General features: G+C 41.3%; 3 protein-coding genes across 4 annotated transcripts in view; 2 read left to right on the forward strand and 1 right to left on the reverse strand.

The window, feature by feature from the left end:
- The first annotated feature begins 1,929 nt into the window (after positions 1 to 1,929).
- Positions 1,930 to 7,875, forward strand: hmgxb4b (HMG box domain containing 4b). Its single transcript, XM_084083939.1, has 8 exons — positions 1,930 to 2,147; positions 3,315 to 3,466; positions 4,194 to 4,221; positions 5,043 to 5,152; positions 5,254 to 5,313; positions 6,392 to 6,766; positions 7,301 to 7,423; positions 7,571 to 7,875. Exons 2-8 carry the CDS (start codon positions 3,317 to 3,319, stop codon positions 7,613 to 7,615), a joined length of 891 nt encoding a protein of 296 aa, XP_083940065.1. The 5' UTR covers positions 1,930 to 2,147; positions 3,315 to 3,316; the 3' UTR covers positions 7,616 to 7,875.
- Positions 7,876 to 9,251: 1,376 nt separating this feature from the next.
- Positions 9,252 to 16,650, forward strand: LOC311062269 (uncharacterized protein). The gene is made up of 8 exons (XM_084081171.1): positions 9,252 to 9,406; positions 10,670 to 11,007; positions 11,386 to 11,496; positions 11,957 to 12,079; positions 12,231 to 12,594; positions 13,022 to 13,081; positions 13,966 to 14,240; positions 14,704 to 16,650. The coding sequence occupies exons 2-8, from the start codon at positions 10,672 to 10,674 to the stop codon at positions 16,126 to 16,128; spliced, it is 2,694 nt and encodes an 897-aa protein (XP_083937297.1). The 5' UTR covers positions 9,252 to 9,406; positions 10,670 to 10,671; the 3' UTR covers positions 16,129 to 16,650.
- A 2,552-nt stretch (positions 16,651 to 19,202) lies between these two features.
- The window catches only part of lyl1 (LYL1 basic helix-loop-helix family member), an 8,536-nt gene continuing 2,888 nt past the window's right edge, over positions 19,203 to 24,850 (reverse strand). The window contains exons 2-4 of one of the 2 annotated variants that reach the window (XM_084042235.1): positions 24,472 to 24,850; positions 21,201 to 21,295; positions 19,203 to 20,831 (exon numbers count right to left, since the gene is read on the reverse strand). The exon at positions 24,472 to 24,850 is cut by the window's right edge and continues 1,096 nt beyond it. In XM_084042235.1, the coding sequence (XP_083898361.1) occupies positions 20,287 to 20,831; positions 21,201 to 21,295; positions 24,472 to 24,850 (1,019 nt within the window). In that variant the 3' untranslated portion in view covers positions 19,203 to 20,286. Of the gene's footprint in view, positions 20,853 to 21,200; positions 21,296 to 24,471 lie in introns of both variants that reach the window. The other variant, XM_084042234.1, reaches the window with a different exon arrangement.

Consider the following 24,850-nt stretch of genomic DNA (forward strand, 5'->3'; position numbering starts at 1 on the left):
GTAAAGGTATTAGCCTGATTATCAGCCTGAAGCTGCATGGAGCTTCAGGAGGCAGTCCACTCAGAGAGTGGGCGGGGTCTATGGTTTGGAACCAGGCTATAAAGGTGTAGTAATAGAACTAGTCGAGGATCCACAGGCTCAAAAGCTCAAGAAAAAACATAATTTCCTTCCTAATAGACCTTCTTAGATTTGATTGCCATATTAAGTGACTTTTTTGGCTTTGCTGCAAATGTGGCCAGTTTTTATTGGGGTTAATTTCTCACTGTCTTTTTCTTGCTGCAGCCAGCGCCTCCAATCAATTTTCACATCAGTCATTCACCCAGGCTGCAGATGCTGATGCATCGTGCTGATTTTTGTTGAAAGGTTAATCAGCTCCTATTCTTCACATGTGAATGGATTGACCATTTGATTGTTGATGACATCTGTTCTTTTCCTTACACATTCTGCCTCCTTTGTTCCTTGGCTCATGGAGTCTTCATGGTGCATCTAGGAGCTGGACATTGTTCCTTGGCTCTTGGAGCATCTGCACTGGTCCTTTTCTTCAGTGATCAACCATCTGGCAAATGCTTCCCAGACTTGTAGGGTAAACATGGCTACATGTACCATAGTGTGGTCACGCATCATTGCGTAGTAGTTTTGATCTCTGATTATGGTTTGATTTTTCATCATTTTTACTGTTGGATGACAAAAATGTTTGCTGACAATGACGACATATTGGCTGATGTCATAATTCAGGGCAAAGCTGATTACTATTGAAATAAAGATGAAAATAATGGGGGTGGGGGGACTGATGCATTTGCTTTGTTTTTTATTCTAAAAATCATTTGGAAAGGTTTTGTGAGTGTATTTCGTAACAGTTTTGGACTGCAAAACAGGGACTTTGTCCCACCTCTGCTAGTAATTTAATGCATTATTATTAATGTGTTAATTGTAATGTTGCAGAGCTAAAGGTGGGGCTGATGTGCTCATGGTAGCTTAATTTATAATAATGCATAATAATGTTCGGATAATGTAGACTAAGTTTTGTATTAATAATCTTAAATCTGCAAATTAACAAGGGCTGTCAAATACTTGTAGGTGGAGTAAAAAGTAAGCAACAACATCTGAGTAGTAGTAGTGGATTTGAGTAATGGCTAGCCTAGCCTACCAACCACAAAAATGGAAAGGCTCAATTAAAGTAAAATTGCAGAAGGCCTACTTGGGTAAAGTTATAGGGCATCGCAGTTGCGGCCACTTCCGGGTTCCACTGCAAAATACTCAATGCATTTTTCCCATTGACATTTCCAAAAATATTTATATCAATTCATTTAAGCCTAGAATCAAGCCATCCAGGGTCCTGGTGAATCATGACCATTAAACATTTTTTTCTGTGATTTTTTAAATTTTATATTTAATGATATGATATACTATATTTAATAAATACCCTTTGTTTTGCCGTTTTCAAAAACGTTTTTTCACAGAATCAAACGTTTTATGGTCATGATTCACCAGGACCCTGAATAGCTTGATTCTAAGCTTAAATTAATTGATATAAATATTTTTGGAAATGTCAATGGGAAAAATGCACTGAGTATTTTGCAGTGGAACCAGGAAGTGGGCGGAACTGCGATGCCCTATTCACCTGTTTGTTGGCTGTGTGTTTTTCACTTCCTGTCGGATTTCATTGGATATCGTTAGTCATCTGACCGGTTTCATTGGATTTCATTGGATCAAAAGACAGGAAGTGGAACACAGTGAAAAGCCTAGGAAACAGGTGGATAGGCTCATAGATATATATATGGATAGGCTGCTATGCTGTATAGCCTATTTAGCCTACTTTCCATCACACTGGATGGAGCGCCTATTTTCACATTTACAAATCACAAATACATGATAAACCCAGCCAAGTTGTCAATTAGGCCTAGTAGGCAACTAACATCATTAGACCCATTTCACAGAGGCCTTAACACAGCTGAAGGTGATGATGATAGTAATTGTGTGTAGGTTAACTGCGCAGTGTTTTATTCGGGTGTTTATGCTTCAACTGCGTTTTAAGTAGTCACACGGCTCTGTCATTTCTTACAGCGAATGCACTCCGAGTCAAACCTTGAACTTTATGGTGACAGACTCATAGCCTAAAACAACAACACGTCTTGGTGTAAAGCCAGGTAGGCTATGCTACTAAACAAACACTCTGTTGCACACAGAGTCAGCTGTGCAGGGCGTACTCAGCTCATAATTAAATAACCCACCTTCAGGTTAGAAAAATGGCTACAATATTTTTATTCTGAGATGTATTAAACAGCTTGATGGCCGCAATCACGCAGTTTTAAAAGATAATAGTTATGTTTTCAAATAGCATATGTTCGTAATATGCTTTTTCGTGCATAACCTCGTCAACATGGTTAAATATCCTTCTGTGGTTCTCAAATAGGCCAGTAGACGTACTTAACCCCAGTACTTGAGTCAAATAAAGTAGCCTTTGGATCAAGAAAGACTTCTATGACATTTGCAGGTTATTATTATAGATAAAATAAATCTATGACAGCCTTGATCCAAGGCTAGAGTCAAAGTATAGATCGATGGTCAAATACTAGGCTACTCAACTAGAAATTAAAGTTGCTCTGTCAAATTTATACTTGAGTTAAAGTACCCTACTCGGGTGTCCAGTAGGCTACTGGACATGCTTAAAATAATAGGCATACAAGTAGCCTACATGTGGTTTTCCCTCAAAATTAAAAGATTTTCCAGAAACTGTAAACAAATATCAATAGTGAAAACGGATATACAAGTTCACAACGCATCACAAAGCGTTGTGAGCTTGTAGATTGGCTATTTTCACCTTATTTGAAATGGGGCTCAATTGGTTAATTAATGATGTACCTTTACCCTAGAAATGTAGTGGAGTCAAAAGTACAAAGTCTTGATCATTTGTCTTTGAAATGTAGTGGCATAACATAAGTATCCAAAAATAAAAAAGTAAAGTGTCAATACTCAAAAGGTTTACTGATCTTGAAAAGATGTTTTCAAAAATAGAAGATCTACAAGTTCACAATGTGTTGTGACACGTTGTGAGCTTGTAGATCGACTATTTTCAAATAGTGGATGGAACAATTTGAATGGGGTTTAACCGTTCCTCATTTTGCGGTGGTGCCCCCTCAAGGACCCTGGGGGTCCCCGTCCCTGGACCCTACTTTGAGAAGAGAATCTCGGGCTACTTACTGTACATTGGTGATTTGACTGCTTTTATGTCCTACCTTGTCCAAGTAGTGTATGCCTTCCTTGATAATGATGCTGTTGACATTGTTTTGAAGGACTATAGCATTTATTCCCAGATATGAGAATGGATGGGGAATCGGGCCTTGCGAGTGGGCGCATCCAGAGGGAGAGAAAACGTTCCTACAAAGACTTCATGCAGGACCTGGATGACACAGAGCTGGGTGTTGAGGAGGAGGAGGATCAGGAATACAACACCAATAGACATAAGGTTGGACATGAAGATGATGAAATAATGGGATGCAATGGCTGTCTGGTAGTGATGTAGTTTTCAGAGAACTATAGCTTAAACAATTTGTTTTAGGGGTCCGATCTATATATCACCAGACTAGTTTGTTTATGAAACATGGTGGAAGCAATTGTGGTGCTCTTTTTTTTGTTTTGTTCCAAGGCTCCAAGACATTATGAGCTATTTAAGTTTTGTTTGGATTCTTTGGAGAAGAAGCCCCTTTGTTAGAAAATGGGAGAACTGAAGGAAACATCAGTTGATTTGCACAATGCGCTCTATACAGTTTGAGTTAACAATAATAATGTTGGACAATGTTTGTTTTCTCAAAAGTATTTTCTTTGTAACATGCACACATACTTGATTGAACTTCCTTGAACACTATCTATGCATATCTACTAGGTGATCATTTCTTCCTTGTCAACCATAAATAGCATTTTAGATCTGTGCTATTTGGATTGTCTTAGAGCTGGTATGTTGTGGTTGTGTATGTTGTTCAACTCCAGTTCAAGTGTTTCAGTCTGGTGGTGCATTTTTTTTGCTAATAATCGACCTAAATTGCTAGTGTGAGTGAATTGATGGAATTTTATATTGTGCATATTTGAGGCCCGTATGTCCTGTCTCTGTATTGAACTATTGTTTCACCTACAGTGGAAGTCAATGGTATATATTGTGACTTGTGAGTTAATGCTTAATAATCCACCTTTTTCAGGAACCAAAGAAGAATAAGAAACATTCCGGTAAGGAATTGACACAAATTTGGACCTGAAGGTCAAAAGTTTTCCCCAGAGCAAACAGGTAGGCCCTGTTAGCTCAGTAGTTAAGTTGCACTTGTGCAGGAGACCTGGGTTCAAATCCAGGGTGGAACAGGAAAGTTGCATAGTGGAGCTTTAATAAGAGGTGGAGAGAAGGGGAGACCCTGATAATGAATCGAATACACAGGACCACAATGGAAACAAGCGCCTATGGCTTTTTGTGTTATCCTTTTAACAATCATTTTAAATCGTACCTGTACAAATTGCAAACTGTTAATAAAGTATCAAACACTCTATATAGCGATAGTACTATGGGAATATAGAGCTATTTTAACACTTATTAACAAAATCGTTTACACCCCCTTTAAAACATTCTTGTGTGTAGTATGATCAAGTCAGCTGATGAGGTTACCATCTGGTAAAGGCTAACCCTAGGCTATTTTCGGTATTGTTGATATACTTGATATGATATAAAAAAAACAAATAATGCACTTCTCAATTATTCAATTAATCAAATGAATAATTGATGGAACAATCGCTAAGAAAATAATCGATAGTTGCAGTCCTATTTCACATGCCAAAGATAACTAGGCTGATAATTGGGCTTAGTCTGTCTGTCATGTCCATCCCTGTCATATTTCATGAAACCAGCATGATTTCGTTTTTACTTCTTTTTTGGTGCGGTGGGGGGTAAAATAGTATTTTTAACAAATTCATTAAGTAGCTAATTGTTAATGAATTGTGATAGTAGGACATGTGAAGTAGCGTTTTGTATGTCTATTATGCTAAAAATTTACCTTTTGCAGGCAACAACATGGCTGATCCTGAAGATTCTGCTGTCTTTCTCCCTGCCTGTCCAAACTATGTACCACAAGACGGAGAAGGGAACGGAGAAGTAGAAGAAGAAGAAAAAGAGGTGAAGTACATCCTAATGCTGTTACTTTATTGGTTTTCTGTATCATTTTTCATCTATGGTATAAGATGTTAATATTGTGCCAAATGTTTTGTTTCATGCAGATTGGTTCCCAAGACAAGTTGTTGCATGCAGTTTGTACAGTAGAGGGCAGCATTGAGCAGGTAGTTCAACAGGTTCTTTGAACTGAATTTTCACACCAAAGTTTTTGTTCTCCACTTCGACAGTGGAGGGGGTACTAATACGGTGTTTGTGCAAGTTTGTCTCTGTAATGCTGACGTTTTGCCTCAAGTCAAGGATGATCTAATCAACAAGGCACAGGTGAAAGTAATTGTTGAAACAGGGATAGAGATGATATCACCAACAAAGTTGAGACATGTGGAAACCCCAGAGGGCAAGATGTTGAGGAATAAAACTACAGATCTTGTTGAAACAGATGATAATCACCAAGTCAAGACGTGTGGAAACACCAGATGGAAAGAAGGAAGAAAACGATAGATCTTCATTGTTGCTTTAGTAAAAGTGTGCCGTTCATGGGGAGGTGGGAAAGTATGTCTCAGTTGTCACTGCATTTGTTACACTTAGTTTTAGTTACACATCCGAATCATCTTCCTTCTCTGCAGTGAGGGGAGGTCACAGAATCTGATGAGTAACCAAATGCAGTGTAACACCACACCGCATCTGTAACACGAATAGTTGGAGTGAATTTCCTTTCTATGCCAGGAGATAAATTGTGATGCCAGAAAAGAAAGATGATGACAAAGAGGTACCTGGCAAGGGCTTTAGACTCAATTCATAATGTAAACCTTTCATTCAGTTCAGCTAATGATACTGAGCTATACAGGCTCAACCTGGCAATACAAAAGACATTCATTATAAAGTACAGTATGTGTTTGTACGTCTCTCAGTTTAAATGTGTGTTCGTGTAGGAGAGAGAGAGAGAAGGCACACATGTTGATATGATTAAAGCAGATTTGGGGAGGGCACCAGGGGTCCAGCTACACAGTATTTCAGCCCTGTGTATTCACTGACGCAACTAGATTGGATTTAGGCTACTACAAAATGTTATAGGCATGCTGTGCAAGAGCATTGGAGTGTATCAGCTGTAGATGCTGTGTGCACAATAATAAATGAGAGTGTTAATGAATGAATTGATGCTGAAATGAAAGTGGGACTACATCACTGGTGGGGGATGACATATGAACCTTTTCCCCCTCTCTCTGCTTCTTAAATTCTTAAAAGGTAAATGAGGGTTCCCTGCCACAGTACTGGGAATATCCAGATGATCAAGACGGTGTAGCCGAGTCCCACATGAAGAGTCCAGTTGGCTCCATTGCCAGTCCAGTAAACCACCTGGAGTATCCAATCTTGTCATTATCTAATTCAGTGACACACATTGCTGATCCATTGAAGTACCCAGATAGTGCATTGATGTCTAACATCGGTAGTCCAGCTAGTTCTTTGTGTTGTCCCACCACCTCTGCCTCAGACAGCCCAAAAGCTGGTGCCTGGGCTCCTCCAGAGTGCATTGACCTGGGCCCTGCCAATGTTGCTGCTCACCTACACCTGCTGGGAGAGTCCTTGTCCCTTATTGGACAACACCTCCAGGAGACCAACGTGAGTGTAAAGAAGACCAATTTTGACACTGTCCTGCTAAACCCTTAAAATGGACCTACAAAATGGAAACTTTCAGCTTGGATTTCAACATGTTTTCAACCATTTCCACATGTCTTGGACAATAGCAAGTTATAAAGATTTCAAATTAAGACGTGAGATTTGGTGAAGACACCAACTATACATGACTCTTGGTAAACCTGGAAAGCATCTGTCATTTTAGATTTTTGCATTGGCTATTCAAAAACGGCAGATATACAAGCTCACAACGCGTCACTTCGTGCCGCGCTGCGAGCTTGCATATCTGCTATTTTTAAACATTTTTGATTTTTTTAACACAAATCTTCTCTTCTGGGGGTCCCTGGCACAAAACATTTTCAGATGGGGGAGTCTGTGGCTAACAGTATCAATTTCGGGGTCCTTGGCACGGAAACAATTGAGAACTACTGGTTTAGAAGGCATTTGTAGAATCGGCCTCAGGTCTTAATGGGTTCAAGTTTTAGAGGAACATGGCTAATATCTGTCCTACGTCTATAGAAGCTGCTGTGGGTGTCTGGTGGCCTGTCTTTGCTCCTGGACTCTCTTCTGTGTTCCCTGGCTCCTCTAACCTGCCTCACATTACAAATACCAGAGCTCAGGAGTTGCTCGCAACACACACTGGTGAGAGAAGTTGCAACTTGCACACAGTAAGACCTGGCTATATGTATATACATTGTATTGTATATGTGGCAAAATGGTTAAACTGCCAGTACCTTGTGTGATTAAGGAGAAATGACTTATTTCCTTTTTCTCTTGCATACTTTTAAGGCTGATACTCTGGACAACATCGCCTATGTGATGCCTGGCTTGTGACTGACCGAGACCTTGTTGGGTGCACACAGCAAGTTGGAACATTATGAGATATTTAAGTTTTTTTTTTTAATTCTTTAGAGAAGAATCCCCTTTGTTTTCGAAAATAGGGGAACTGAAGGAAACATCAGTTGATTTGTACAATGCATTCTTTCATGTAAACTTTGAGTTAACAATAATAATGTTGGACAACATTTTTTGTTTCTCAAAAGTATTTTCTTTACAACATGCTTTATTGAACTTCCTTGAACACTATGAATATCTAGTAGGTGATCATTTCTTCCTTGTCAACTATAAATAGAATTTTTGATCCGTGCTAGGAACATTTGGATTGGCTTAGAGCTGGTATGTTGAGGTTGTGTGTGTTTGTTCAACTCAAGTTCATCAAGTGTTTAAGACCAGTGGTTCCCAAACTAAATGTTTAAAATGTTATGAATCAACTACTTAAGCCCTATTTAATAGTGAAAATGGTAGATATACAAGCTCACATGTCACAATGCGGCATGTTGTGAGCTTGTAGATCTGCTATTTTCACCTTGTGTTTTAAATGTATGGATTTTGTTTTCTGAAATTCTTTTGAAAAATTTCAGAAATTTGTTTTTGGACCATTTTTGAAAATCTATTGAAATATTATCACGACCATAATAATCTGTAACCCAAAAATGGGTCCCCCGACCCACTGTTTGAGAACCACTGTTTTAGACAACAGTGCCCATTTACTGTAAAAACATGTTTGCCCTTCTAGCTACTAGATGACTGAAGCTATGGTTAGTGAACCTAAGCTTATTTAAACTAACCAAAGCTTGAAATGTTAAGTGTGGGTCATTATGTGAAGGACCAGTTCTTGGCTAAATATATTGATCTTTGCATAGAAGGATATTGTTTAAGAAGAAAATACTGTTGACATGCATAGAAGGATATTTTTAAGAAGAAAATACTGTTGCCATTCAGAGCTTGTTTTTCAACAAGCTAACTTGTATAATTTCTGCAGGGCCAGTCCAGCTATTGATAATCATGAACTTTACTTAAAGGAACATAGCCATTGATGGCTTTATTTTTAATTTCTTTACGATTTATCCAAGTCATTCAAATGCTACTGAATTTAGAAGAATAATTGAGTCAATGTTGGTTGTATATAATTCTGCTCTTAATAAGTCATGGACATTTGAATTTAGTTTGTAAATCAATCTCTTCTGCTGGGACATTTTCAAATCTGCGCCTTTAAAATCCAGTAATGTATCTTTGACAGTAATCGTGCAAAGATATTTAGTGTTCTCGATCATCTCAAGTAAGTTTGGAAATCAAACAAACCACATTATGATTTGTTAATGGTCGGTAGTAACGTCAATTATATTGTGAGTCATAGTCAATGGGCTAAATAATTCCAGACCACTGGTATGGTCCTTACAAAAAATCAAATCCACATGGGTGTGGAGCTTGAGTAGAGTGACTCACATGTGGCCCAGGTTACTACTCTCCACCCCATCATGGAATGATAAACAGCTTACAGACAATGAATGCACAAAAAATGTGCTGTGTGTGAGAAAGACAGGGAGAGGGGGGGAAAGGGAATGAGGCGTGGACATATTGGAGTTGCTAGACAGGTGACTCTGACACTGTGACACACCTGTAAGGGCTGTTGAATGTAGAAGGTGGTGGGAAATAAACCTCTGCTCCAGAGATAAATATTATATACAGTGTCTAGTGGGTGAGATAATTAAGATCCAGTAAAGTTCATCTGAGCACAACAAATAGAGAAGACAAGGATACAAGCTGATAATCATACAATTTTGAGTGAGTATACCATTTATTATGGGGCGGTGAACACACTGATGAGGCATTTATTTGTTCTCTATTGGTGTCATGAATCCTTGGAATAGCAAATTGTGTATTTCCAGGATAATGATATGGAATGACAGATTTAGTCATGGATTTAGTCATTTAGTCATCGTGTCCAGGACCAAGATATGTTTATACAGAGGCTAAATTTAACTCTAAATGGTGTGTGATGTTTAAAACTTCATGAAACACAGTATTGTGGGATTCTGCGTTCATAGCCCTGGGTGTTGATGTGTTTGTGTACGTGTTGGTAGGAGGAGCATCGGCATTTGTGCATATCAATCTAAATGGAAGGTGGTCAAGATAGAATGTTGTTTAACTTGACTGACAAGGTGTAGCCAATAACAGTTCACTCATGCAAACCATGGAGGATGTAAAAAGGAAACGGGTGTTCTAATTAAATGAAATGCTGCTAAACAGGAGCTGGGGCATTATCAATTACCACAGTCGTTGTTTAATCAGGCGCACCACATGAAACGGCATAGAATAGATGAAAGGGAGACTGTAAGAATGACCTGAAAAAAATATAAATACTTTGAAGACAGGATAGCTGCATACTGGCACATTGTCATTGACAACCGACAGACATTACAAATGCTAAGACATTCAACTCCCTCCAAGTCTAACAAGTTTAATTCTGTGTAGCTTTCGTTGTCATGGAAGGCAATCTTACTTCAGGGCAGTTGAGTTCTGTTTTTCTAGTTTCATTATGACATAATTTATGGCAAACCACTACAGTGGTTTGCCAGAAGGTTACGTGTGTGAGAAACAAGCCTCAGGCTACAACCACATGTATTAACATACATTTAACACACCCTCTGTCTTGTTGCCCTTATTCTACCTACCTACCTAACTATAACTATGATTCATGTGCAGGTCTTCAAAACGCAATCTGACCTCCATTGACTTCCTGTATCTTATATTCTATCTATACTACAATTCACAGAATCTTGTGTGTGTCACAAAATGTGTCCAAACCGTCGGCTTCACGTCATGTTTGTGCCGCATAGCAGTATGAATGGAACTTCTTGCATCGTTCCCGACAGCATTGACCCCAAATGGGCCGGGGCGTTCCTAGTAAAATGTACGTTTTAAAAGCACAAAACCTGTTGTGGAAGAAAACCCTCTTCTAGACAACTCCGCTCCTACAGGGCCTCACAGTAAGAAATCTCTGATCGTATCTTAATGTCACCTGCCTTCACTCTCCTTTCCCTCTAGCTATGAATAAAGACCATAGTGGAAACGTCTATGGGTCGTCAGCGACAGAGCTGCGGCTCGTCCTCTTGGGGAACATTGGCTGTGGAAAGACTGCATCAGGAGACACCATCCTGGGCCAGCTGTCTCCCGTCTCTTCCTCTGATGCCTCCAGGAGCTGCCAGATACGACAGGGCTCCTCTGAGAGGAGGAGGCTCACCTTGGTGGAGGCACCACGGTGGTACTGGAGTGGGGAGCATGTGGGGGAAAACGTTCGGAAGGAGACGGAGCGGGCGTTGACACTTACGTCACCAGGTCCACATGCTTTTCTACTGCTGGTGCCAGTTGGCCAGTTCACAGAGGTTGGTTCATCAAGTATGATATACAGTATATGATAAGTGTGTGTGTGTGTGTGTGTGTGTGTGTGTGTGTGTAACTATGGTCTTCATTCGCATAAGTGACTAGTGTACTGTACACAAAACTACATAGGATAGGCTGCGTGAATAGGAGGAACTATTATGTGCAGGAGATAAATGGCTCGCAAATGCGAGGGGACCTCGTGCTGATGGTGGCATCGATGCCTACGGTTGTCTACCCCCGATTTACGCTACAGTGTTGCTTTCCCTCTCATAGACGGCAAGTGTCTTGCAGAGCCACGCGTGTAAGAGATTTGTTTAATGAAAGTAAAGCTTGTTTTTTCTTCTCCTTCTAATCATGCCTTCTTGTGGTGATGGTGGCAGGTTGAGGGTCGTGTGCCAGCGGAGCTAGAGAAGGTGTTTGGGGAGGGGGTGTTGGACCACACCCTGGTTCTGCTCACCTGTGGGGACTACCTGATGTTCCGGACCGCCGAGGTATTACAGATGTATAAGCCCACTTGATGTCACTTTTGAAAACGCTCTATTACCCTACTACACAGTGGTTGTTAACCTGTAAGTCAGAGAGTAAATACAATACAAGGTTAATGAAATGGAGTAGCGTCCTGCTGAAGAAATTAACAAATAAATAAATCAGCTTTTCAGGGAAAGGAATGTGAAGTGCACATAAAACATTTATTGTGTGCACTATATGTATATACTGTGTGTGTGTGTGTGTGTGTGTGTGTGTGTGTGTGTGTGTGTGTGTGTGTGTGTGTGTGTGTGTGTATGTACATACACATAACCACGCACGTGTGTGTGGGGTTATGTATATGTGTGTGTGGGGGTATATATATGTATATATATATGTGTGTATATGTATATACTGTATATGTTTGTATGTATTTGTGTATGACTTGAGTGGCTTGTGTCGTGAATACCTAACTGTGGTTCACAGGCCTATCTGCAGCAAGAGGACCCAGGTCTTAGGGAGGTGATCGAGCGCTGTGGGGGGAGGTACCACGTACTTAACAATCGACAAAGACACGACCGGGAGCAAGTCCGCCGTCTGCTAGAGAAGGTAAGCGGTGAACACTGATGTGCATTTGTGTTTTTGCTGGAAACACATTCTTTATATGTATGCACATATAAAGACATCTGAGTGTTGCTCATTCCAAAGCACACGTTTAAGGGACATTCTTATGTTAAAATAAATTAATTTGTTTTTACAGATAGAGGACATGGGGAAGAAGAATGGAGGATACTACTTGAGAACAGCCCAGCAGAGAGAAATTGAGGAAAAAGTGAAAGGAGGAGAGAATGAACGTAGAGAAGCACACAGAGGAATGGTGCAGGAAAAGAATGAGGCAGTAGAGTTGAGATACGATACAGATGCAGACAGACGGACAGATAAGGGAGTTAGAGACAGACATGGCAGCACCACTTCCTTAGAGCAGAGGAGAAGAGAGGAAGGGGAGGTACAGGAGACAGTGACATCAGTGGGTAATGGTCTCCTTTCAGCCACAGCACCAGAGTCAAACCCACAAAATGACAGCATGCAGGTCAAGAGGAGCCCCAGTTTCAGACTAAATACAGGTAAATACTAATGGTGGTTCCAAACTGTGTCAACTTCATTATTCTCTGGCCAAATCTTTATATTAGAACCCGACCTGATTTTGGTCCTGACTTTTGACCCATATTTTGTGAATAATTAAAAGTGAAAAATATATTAGAACAACTTAGAGTTGATTAAAGCCCCAAATCAGTTTCTTTTTGACAATATTTAGCTTATAATCAAATAAAGTAATACAGATAAACACAAATAGCCTATGCTGATCTACAAGTTGTTGTTTTTTTACTTAATGTTCACCTATAATGATAACCACCAGGTTGAAAGTTGTTAAAAATCGAAACACATCAGCTGCAGAATTGCCAAATTAGCCAATAGTCTAGACTAGGACACAAGGAAAAGAAGAGAATGCTTGTTGACAAAAAATGTATCATGACATGTTTCCCCCTCTAGATGGTGCCCTACTCTCACAACTATCAGAGGTCAAACCAACTGAAAAAGTTATCACTACTTGTAAGTACAAGGAATTGACTGACTCCTTTTGTGTGACTTATTAGATTCCAGAAAACAAGCGTTTTTGTTTTTATAACTGCACCGATCTATGTAAAACTTTGTATACGCACTCTCTAGAGACCAAGGAAAAACCTTTGCCCTGTATTTTCCACATCTGCCTTTTATAGCGCCACCACATGTTTTGATATTACTCCTTCAGATTTCATCCAAATTTCACGCGAATCGGTACACATGATCTCTATAGTCATGTGATCAAGGGATCTGGATATTCCATATTTTCATATTCCATCCTGATTGGCTAAGATTGACATCTAAAGTTTGCATGAGTGGCTGTTTTCAACAAAATGCAGCAAATCATGAACGCAGCATCCGATTGTGGTGAAACTTTGCACGCTCATTTGCATTACGTTTTTTTTTATCACTCTAAATGTTATCCAAACATCATGTAAATCGGTACACATTATCTCTATAGTCAAGTGATCAAGGCGGATCCGTCAGATATTTCATATTCCATCCTGATTGGGCAAATTCCAAACATTGCAGGGCCACAATTTAACCTACCTGACCTGGTGGAGACCTGAGCTCCGAGGAACACTTTCTCTTATTTTGAGTCATACAAGTTCTGAGTCATACAACCAGCAAAATGTTGTTCCGCAAGACTGTGTTAACTGCAGCAATACGATATCACAACAAGATAATAATAATGATAATACTGGATGTGATCAAAATAATAATTTAAAAAAATGGAAGAATAAAGATAAAAACATAACGTTGGCAATAGTACAGGTCAAAGAACATTTCAGCGCAAACTAAATGAAGGTTACAAATGTTGTTTAGTAACGGACACTGAAGTAATTCTCCCAGTTTCTCCTTGTCTCTTTCAGTTCACCATAGAATCAATAGCCTGGACGAGAGATCTTCTCCTGAGGCATCTCCCACCTCCTCCTCCTCTTATTCACCCACCCTTGCCTCCTCCCCACCCTCCTCCTCCTCCTCTGCTCCGGAGGTGCGTTTGATTTTGCTGGGGCGGTCTGGATCTGGGAAGAGTGCAGCGGGCAACATCATCCTGGGTCAGAAGGTGTTTGTGTCGTGGGCAGACAGCCTCACTGCAGTCACTCTGGAGTGTGAGAAGAGGAGGGCGCTGATTGCGGGAAGAATGGTCAGTAGCTCAATCAAGTGACTGGGAAATGTGTTTGTAGTATTTAACCACTTTTAAAAAAAATACACATTTTGAAAAAGAGCCAGTCTGCAAGCTCACAACACGTTGCGTTGCGACTGTTAATTGGCATTCATCGCCGTGCTTCTGACAGGTTTAGGTCAATCTGCATGTATTTCTCATTTGAGGATGAATGTTTTGTATTTTTCAAGGTCAAAGTGCCTTCCCAGTTTCAAAAGGAAATGTTATGCACGTCCATATAAACATTTCTTTTGACTTGGATGCAGGACAAAGTAAGTAATCAGCATCAGAAGAAAAAAGTCTGCACAACAGCTTAATGCTCCGATGACCTTACTGTGCCAAAGGAAACACTTTGCTTTTGCACACTAAATCCTTCGGAGCATTAAACTGTGGTGCGGATGTTGCTTTTTCCTCTCTCAGTGACAATCGTCTCTCCTCCCTCCAGGTATCAGTGGTGGACACCCCGGACTGGTTCCAGTCAGAGCGCACTCCAGACGAGGTACGAGCACAGATCTCCTCTTGCATTGCACTGTCTGCCCCGGGCCCCCATGCCTTCCTCCTATGTGTCCCTGTGGACCAGCCTGCCCGAACCGAGCTGCAGGCCTTACGGGCCCTGGAGGCCATTTTTGGTCCCGAGGCAGTCCGCTCACACACCGTGGTCCTCTTCACGCACGTCGACCGGCTTAGGGAGAGCGGGAAGGCAGGAGACGGTGGCGTGGAGGAGTACATCGCCGGTCAGCGGGGGGATCTGTTGAAACTGGTAGAAAAATGCATGGACAGGTTCCACGTGATGGAAAGAGGAGGGGAGGAGGAGAGGAGGAGTGTGGCAGAGCTGCTGGAGAAAGTGGAGCAGACGGTTAGAGAAGCAGGAGGAGGGTTTTATTCATCCCCCGCATTTCAAGAAGCCGAGGACAAAGTGAGGCAGAGACAGGTGGAGATCGCCAAGGAGAAGAGGGGACAGACAGAGGAAGGAGAGAGAGTAGAGGATGGCACTAAAAGGCCGGCGCTCCTTTCCTCCCTGCAGCCCCTAACCGAGGAAGAGGAGGGAGAGGATGAGATTGAAGAAACGAGGGGCGAAGCGGAGAGGAGCGTGAGCGCCATGAACCTGGAGAGTCTCCCTGAGATTTCACTCTCCATGCTGTCTCCTTCACTCCTTCGCTCCGTGTGGGAGAAGGTTGAGTCCGGGGCGAGGATGGTCCCCAAGCTGTTGGCTGATAATTCGGTGTGGGAGAAGTGTCAGGGGCAGAAGGTTCCAAGGTCGATGGCAGACAGTTCTACTCGGGTAGGATCTGGAGCAAAGGCGGTGGCAGGGAGTCCCGTTTGGGAGAAGGTCGGGTCAGGTGCCAGATCAGGGGCCAAAATGGTGGCTGACGGTTCCATGAGAGTCGGGGCTGGAATTGGAACTGGGGCAAAGAATTTGGCACAGAGTCCCATGTGGGGGAAAGTAGGGGCTGGGGCCAAAACTGGAGCCAAAATGGTGGCAGATGGTTCCATGCGGGTTGGAGCTGGGATTGGTGCCGGGGCAAAGAGGGTGGCACAGAGTCCAGTGTGGGGGAAAGTGGGATCTGGGGCCAAAATAGTGACTGAGAGTTCAATATGGGATAAAGTCAGAAGTTGCACTAACAAGATCCCTGTGGTAGTAGTAGGTGCATTGTTGGGTCTTATGTTGGGAGTATTTTTTGGGGGGATGTTTGGGGGCGCTGTTGGGGCAACGACTGGTTCTGTGGTTACTGAAGTGGGCAGACGAAAATATCGTAAAAACACCCAAACTGAAAAATGTAATGATGCATCAAAACATGTGGGGGAAACAGTAGATGAAGGCATGGAGTCACTCACGAAAAGTGGAGAAAAACAACTGAAGACAGAATGAAAGATAGGAAATTGATCATAAGTCATAAGATAGGTAATGTTTATAAAATGCATAAATTGTTGAGCTTGAAATATTTCAAAATGAAACAGCCTCTCACAGATGCATTGTTCAGGTTAAAACACAGTAAAATAAACACAAACCACTACCCAGATAAACTCAGTTGCTGCTGCTTCAACTATTGATTTACTAATTTGTAATAATTGCTTATAATTAAATGGATGGAAACGGATATGATACAGTATAGCATGTAAATACTAATTTAAATGCATCTAGTAATGTAATGGAAGTGTATTTAGTGATATAGTAACTATCATACGTGAACAATAGTACATACGTATATAATTTTTCCTCTTAATGGCTTAATTAAAAAGCTACATAGAAATGCAAACTTTGATTTGAAGTCAAATATTTCTTTACATTATTCTGTCAACATTAGTTTTAATGTGTTTGCTTGCTTATTATGCTGTCACTACTTAACACAACAGTTCCTTACTGCATAATTAAAGAAAACTAAGTCATTTCTTTCATTTCTTCATCTGTTGGATTATTATGACTGTTTATATTCCATTCTGGCTTCAATTATCTATCTTTCACCTTCAGGTTAACCACTTAAGCCCTATTATCTACAAATTAACAACGTGTCGGGACACTTTGTGAGCTTTTAGATCAGCTATTTTCAAAATAATTTAAATGTTCTTTCAAAATAGGGATGTCAGGGTTAAAGGTACCAAGGAGTGTGCTTTGTATCGTTTTACATCAGACCCAGAAAATGCGAAATCATCATTCTGATGGGCAAATTAATCGACAATTTCATGATTTCTTTACCACATTCATTTTAGTCTGCGTTGCTCAATCTCTTCCCTGCTGCAGACCATGTTTCCAATCTCTACTGCCTCAGAAACCTGAATTGCTTGCAATGGCCGCAAGAAGGTCAGTGCTACATTAAGTACAACCTTCAATTGGACACACATACTAAGTTATGTGAATGATGTATGATGCAATTCACGATGAAATCCAGAAACTGGTATTTCTGGGTCAGGATGAAGCAGGTCGTCTTGGTGGCAAAAGGGGCACGGCAGAGGGTTGCAGGGAGAGGAGGACATTATCTCTGGGTCCCAGGCTGTCTACCATCTCCCTGCTGGGCCTCTGCTATTACAAGTATACAGTATATGATAGAGTATTTCAGCTCCCCACTAACCTCCCTACTCCACATACTGTACAAGCCCAACTAGTGATGTACAAAATAAAAAGGTGGGAAAACTATAAATCCACTCACTGCCAACAAAGAATATATGAGACGCTTTATTTGAGTTGTAAGCACTCAATGAAATTATGTCTGGTAACTCCAGCAGCAATGAACCATTGCGTCACAATACTGTCTGGGCGATGGGGGGGGGGAATAGCCGATCTGCAAGCTCACAACTTGTCTTAAGCTTGCAGATAGGCTATTTCCTGACTTTTTTGAGTAATATTGAAAGTGTAAAATAGTGCTTAAGTGATGATTAAAACCATATCGCGATTTTACAAAAACCTAGATATCAATCACAATGTCAATATTATTTTTATATATTGCCCAGCCCTAATTTTACTTTTTCTTACTATAAATCCCTCATGTACTGCTTCCTGTAATTCCAGTATTCTACTTTTGTATGCATGTGTGCGTGCATGTGTGTTAAGTGTTGATGGCCAAACATTGCCACCATGGGCAGGGGTAGTATTGGTAGAAGAGTTATGCAACAAGCTCTTCCTGTTGTGCAGTGCAGGACTGGGAGAGTAGCGGCCAGGGTCTTTAGAGATGTTTTCTCCCCTTTGTCCCTCCGTTGCTCTCTTTTATTCCATGTGGCAGTTGCCACAACAGACCCACCCATCCACCAACACACACACACACACACACACACACACACACACACACACACACACACACACACACACACACACACACACACACACACACACACACACAGCACCCACCCTTCCAGGAAACTCGTTGGCCGTCAATGAGACAGCACTAACTGTTGGCGCTTCCGGGCCACCTGACCTGCTAGGGACACATACCACCGTCACCACAGAGCGTTCTGGGCCTCAATGTTGTGCTCCGGCCCCTACCCACCACCTCAGTCCCACATCCACCCTAACCTCCCCCCGACACTCAACCACACACACCAAACCATGTCGCTTTGGCAATCGATCTCTCGCTTTTACTGTCTACCACATCCACCTACACCTAATGCACGTGCGCTTTGTCATGATCATACACATTAACACATGTACTGTACACATACCGTACACACACACACACACACACGCACGCACGCACGCGCACACACACACACACACACACACACACACACACACACACATCTACTGTAACACCCCTCCCTAAAACAGCTGCACTGAGGGGGAAAGAAAACAAACACCCCATCAAACTGAGGTGAGCAGTGCAGGTTTTTTTTCCACCAGGGATTCTCATGGTCAAATCATGGAAAAACTACACAGAAAAATAAATTCCCGTGAATGTCCAGCTGGTCAGTGTCAGATCATATACCTTTTATATTTGCCTATACCCTTTCAGTGGTGATGTTAAACCCCCCCCCCCCCCCTCTCTTTCTTGTTAAAACCAACACTGTAATCAATCTGTCTGCTACAGAACAACCCAAACAAACAACACAGAGGGAATGCGTAGGGCTGTGGCTATTCACTCCGTATCCTAAATGTAATGCCTGATGACGGATTAAGTGTTTTTTGGCTGGGTTTGGTTGTGAATGGGATATACTGCTTTTGGAAGCATTCTTGCAAGTTTTTTTTGTAGCCATCTGTATTTTTTTAGTAGGCATCCTTGGATCGTAGCCCATTTTCATTCTTTGGGAAAAGAATATAAATGAGATATATTATTTATCTTGTTTTTTAATGTAATCTAATTGGCTGTTATGAACCTTTTGCATAGAGCCACGCTTACTTAACACTGTGATATAACATGTCTCTTTCCTAAACTGCTGATAGTAAAAACCTTTGGAAGAGTTGAGAAATCATGCTGACAAGAGGCAGTCTTTGGAGTGCAATAAGAGGATGTTGAATACGGAACAGCAAACTAAAGCACGCTTTATTTCTGTCTGGTACAAGTGTGTCACAACGTCCGCCAAAGCCGGGAGGGACCCTCACCCCTCCTTGTCAAACAAAAGAAATAGGAACAATAGGGAACATCAAAAACTGCAACACAGTTAAATCAATGCACGTCTGCCATTGGAGTTTCTGGAATTTCATCTCACTTTGGGCACAAATGAGCACTGTAGTGTTCCATTGCACGTTGAAGTTCTAGTCCGAGAAGCACATCTATTCTGGGGAGAACATTCTGTAAAAATAGGCAATTTTCCATTTTATGTAAGGTTTAATGGCTAAAGTTTTCTCTGATGTCATTATTTGTACTAGAGAATGCAGCCTATGATAGACTACCTCTATGAGATGATGATGATGATGATGATGTTGACATTGTTGAGGACTACAGCAATCATTCCCAGATATGACAATGGATGGGCAATAGGGCCTTGCGAGTGGACTTGATGTAGAGGGAAATGCTAAGGGACCTAGTATAGAGCCCTCGGGAACCTGGTTAACTAAGTATAGGGTTTAAGTGGTTGAAGAGGTTTTTCAGTTTAGACCATGAGACTAAACATACTTTTGAGTTAGAAATCTGATATGTTCGTCCCAACTAAATCCAGCTAGAGATATTGCCCAATCATATGAACCTGTGATTGGTATTTTTTTGTAATTATTGGTTTACTATGTTGCAGATACACAACCTAAAACATAACCATGCTGGCCTCATTTTTATTCGAAGCACTAATATTTCTATGTTTTTTTACACCCCTTCACATACCCGTATGTAGCTAACCAGTTGTTTCCAGAAACACAAAGCCTCACAGTCTAGTTTGCACATCACATGAAACGTACACAGTTAAAACTACATGTACAATATTTCATCACAAAAAAAAGCTCTCTTTGTCACAACTTGGGAGCTGAAATTGCAGCTTTTCAGTACAGAGACCGACATCAATTCCATTGTCTCAGTTGTCCATCTGCTGTATCTATCCATCTATCCAGTCTGACGTTTACCGTAACTCTCAACTGATCGCACTATTCGTTCCATGATGTCCTATGATGTCATCGTTCATCATTTGTGGCTGCCACCGTCCTTATCTGACCCTTGACCTTTCCCAGAATCCCATGGGTCACCAATGAGTTCTTAGCCCCGAAGCTCTCCTCGCTGTCTGTGTCACCGTAGCAGCTAGAGGTTACTGGGGAGGTTGCGAGGGCAATGACTGAATCAGTCGAGTCTCTGTCTCTGAGTGTGGTCACTAAGGCAGGCTGGGCAGCACCAAGCGGGGCGCACTGGGAGGGAGAGGAGGCGTCACGCTGAAAAAGGGGACTCAGTTCATTGCTGTCCAACTCGTCCTTCGGGCTCTCCTCCCCAGCCTCATCCTCCGATAAACTCAGTGTCTTTTCTTGCGCCTGGTCATTGAGGAGGGTGACCAGGAAGTTGATGTATTTCATTGCCAGTCGGAGGATTTCGTTTTTGCTGAGCTTCTTGTCGGGAGGGTGTGTGGGGATGAGTTTCCTCAGCTCCGAGAAAGCCCCGTTCACGTTCTGCTGCCGCCAGCGCTCACGGCTGTTGGTGAAGACGCGCCGAGCCAGCTTCTGAGGAGGGCCTGCCGGGGGAGACGAATAAACTGCACAAACATGCATATGGTATATAGCAGATTGTTAATGTTCATTCTACATGCCTATTGCAGCATTTTCATAAGCACACACAGTATAATCCTCAGTGTTCATTTAACTCTGAGAGTGAGAGAGAGACCCGTAAGGACCATTTGAGTACATTTTACAGAGTTAAATTAGCACCGAAGATTCTGCTGTGTACCACCACATGCCCATGCATTGCACTCACACACACACACACACACACACACACACACACACACACACACACACACACACACACACGCACACACACTTGAGTGGACACACACCTCTCACACACCTCATTCAGACTAAGTGTTTGACACAGCAAATCTTACAATCATTGATCTCCAACTCAAAATGGGAAGAAGGCCTTCTCTTGATCCGATTGTTGCTGAAAATGCCATAGTTGTTTGAGGGACCTAGGAAAGAACTATAAAACAGAGTGATAATGGTATGGGGAAAACACAGTATGGGATTTTTTTTTAAATAAATGACTAAACAAATCACTCCAGTATGGAACTATACTGTACAACCAAATATAGTAGCAATTTACATGTTTAACCATTGTAACTAAGCACCCTTTAAAACCACTTAAACCCTATTTCATACTTGAAAAATAGATGAAACAGGGTTATAGGAAAGTGTCTCATGGCGTAAATAGCAGATCTACAGGATCACAACACGTCGCAGCTTCTAGATCTACTATTAATTTGCCTATGACATGTCCAAAATAGGGACGGCAGGTTGAAAGTGGTTGAATGATCCTAAATTGGGATGAATGCCAAAGGATGGATGGCGCTGGGGAGAGAATGGCAAAACCCATTAACTGTGGTGTGATTATGCTGTGGCGTTGATTGAGCGTGCATGCAGAGAGGGAGGCCAGTGTCATTAAGCCTGGTTACTAGCCTATTCTACTTCTAGGGTATAGAATAGATCAATGTTTCCTGCTTACAAACCGGGTTGAGAGAGAGAAAGAGAAGAGATTTATTGCCAGATCTCCATGACAGATGGGAAAACGACAGATGTATACTCGCTGCACTTCCATTGCACTGGGGCTCCTTCCTTAAGAGAATCTTGTTTTGAAAATCCTGCTTGGCTGACTGAAATAGATGAACAATGCGGTTTGATAACGGCTGTGGGAGCTGCCATGCCATTGATTGCCTTTCTTCAGTGCCTGATTAAGTTTAGTTTAGTTGTTTTTAGTTTTTTTCTTTAGTGTACTTTAGTTAACTTTATTGTTGTAAACTTCATTTGCATAATGGTAAAAAAGTGATAAAAAAGGTAAATGTATGCTGATAACACTATATAAAACATATTGTCGCTGTCAGGTGTATGTATGTCCTAAATAATCGTTACTACGAACATGTGTTCCAATGGATCCAATCTAGTTATTATTTAGTCAGAAGCTCTCTTCATTAGTTAAATATTTAAAAAGACCCACACACAGATTTAACCATTTTCAACCTGGGATCCCTATTTTGAGCATGTAATTGTAGGCAAAAGTTTTCAAGCCATTTCGACACTTTTCAAAATCGTTCGAAACTATAAAAAAATATCTACAAGCTCACAACGCGCCGCAATGTGACATATTTGGTCTTGTCGACTATTTTTACTACTTTTGCATACGACAAAATATAATATAGGGCTTTAATTTACTTAAAAAGATATGGAGAAATATATAGAGATACAATGTTTCTGCCAAACAGTGACAATATAAAACATCTCTGCTGTAGACTAGGCTACTGTATGTGTGTGTATACTACATAATAGTTTAACTGTATATTAGCCGTATACTGTACACTGTATTACATCAGAATTGGCAGATGTGCCCATTACAGCAACACATATCCTGCTGTCAGTTTCACAATGTATTCCCATAACTGTCTGCACCACCACTATAAATCACAATGGGATATCATGAAGTCCCAACAGTCTGAAGTTTCACATGAAACAGAAAGTTGAAAAACCATATAACTTAACGGATCATTTCTAGAAACATTTATCCATATCAGGAAGCCATAAAAGATGGTAGGGTTTTACAGTACAGTATTCCACCTCATCCTATCTAGTAAAATAGAAACAGTGTGAAACTGTAAAAAAAAAAAGACTAAATGGGAGAGAAACATAGTGTGAAAGCATGCATGGTATATGCAACCAATAAATACCTTGCTGGACTGAAAAATACATAGAAAATTCCTGAAATAGAAAATTCTCTATAATTCTGTTTATAATGCAATATAAACATGATGCATTATAATCTGCTTATAACACTATCATTATAGTGATGAGCACCCATAAATATAAATAATGCTTTATCTCAATAATCATAAGTTATAATGACATAAGTTAAATTATCATAATTGCTGGACACTAACAAAATTGTTTTAGTGTATTGTAATTCTCATAATTGTAATACATTATAGTAATTTTATAATGTATTATAATCATAAGTAATTATAAGTGGTCATTGGGTGCTTTAAAGCGGCACTATGTATGTTTTTTATGAATACATTTTAATTTTGTCCAATCTGTATGGTAGAGTATGTTAATACAATATAACTTATACAATTGGGGTGGTTGTATTTAGTCTCCCTGCTCTTCTATTGAGACATTTAGATCGTGTCAAAGGTCATGTCTCACCTAGACACAGGATCTGACCGACATGAATTTTGACCTGAAGGTCAAGATTCAATGTATTCCCTGAGCAAGCAGACAGGCTCTATTAGCTCAATGGTAAACATTTCAGCACTTGCGCAGGAAACCAAGTTCAAATCCGGGGTAGAAGAGGAAAGTTACATAGTGCAGTTTTAAGTAAAGTAATGACATTTCTGATCGTGTACTGTAGGTAGGCAGAAACCGTGTGGTTCTTGCATAGATTTAATGTAATTTATTTTTACACTTGACTTAAAGAACCCAATGACCTCTTATAGTGACTCATCATCACACTATTATGTTAATAGAATGGTAAATGGTAAATATATAACGCCTTTCTCCAAAGCGCTGGAGACAAACATGTGCATTACATTCACCATTCACACACACATTCACACACCGATGGCAGAGACAACCATGCAAGGCACCAACTTGCGGGAGCAGCTAGGGGTTCAGTGTCTTGCTCAAGGACACTTCGACAGTAACCCAGGTGGAGCCGGGGATCAAAATAAAGCATTATGAGTGCTTATAATCCTAATTATAGTTTTATACGCAGATTATATACTTGACCTCACAAGTCATAAAATGCATAATGTGTTATGATTATTGTTATAAAGCATTATGATACACAGTACAGTATTTTAATAATGATGTTTCAAACCTCAGTTCTAGACTAAAATGTCACACATAATAATATCTGTAAGTCAGAGAGTGTACAGATGCCATTTGATTTCATTTGTACACTCTCTCTCAGTTAAATTAACACTGTGTAGATTAGGGTCCCAGAGATGACAATTGGCAATCAAATGGGGGTCCGTGGCCTAATGCATATCAAACTAGGGGTCCCTGAAATTAAAAAGGCTGATAAACACTGCCCTAAACTGAGGGAACACATACGTAGGGCTGAGGGAACACAGCCATGGCCCCGGTGAATCCTAACAAAGCAGAGCTCACCTGGTGAAGAAGGGGTGTGGGGGCAGGTACTGGTGGGGCATCAGCCCTGAGGGAGGGGCAGGCTGGCCTCCAGGGCTGCCTGCTGACAGAGACGTGAACTGGGTGAGACCGTGAAGCAGCGTGGGGATCGGGTGAAGGGTGGTCAGAGGGGTGTTGGGGAGCGGGAGGGGGGGCTTGCTGTGACCCAGGCTGATGACTGGGATGTGTGGAGGAAGAGGAGCAGCGGTAGCAGAGGAAGAGGTGAGAGGAGGATGAGGGAGGGTGCAAGGGGAGGTCTTGGACTCCGTGGCTGGCGCCGGGAGGAGAAGAGGCGGCGAGGAGAGAGATGGGGAGCCCCCGGCGGTGCTGCTCGGACCTCCTTGCTCCTCCTGCTCCGTCT

The sequence above is a fragment of the Gymnoscopelus microlampas genome, assembly GCF_963454915.1.
Source record: "Gymnoscopelus microlampas genome assembly, chromosome: 2".
In the NCBI taxonomy this organism is placed as follows: domain Eukaryota; kingdom Metazoa; phylum Chordata; class Actinopteri; order Myctophiformes; family Myctophidae; genus Gymnoscopelus; species Gymnoscopelus microlampas.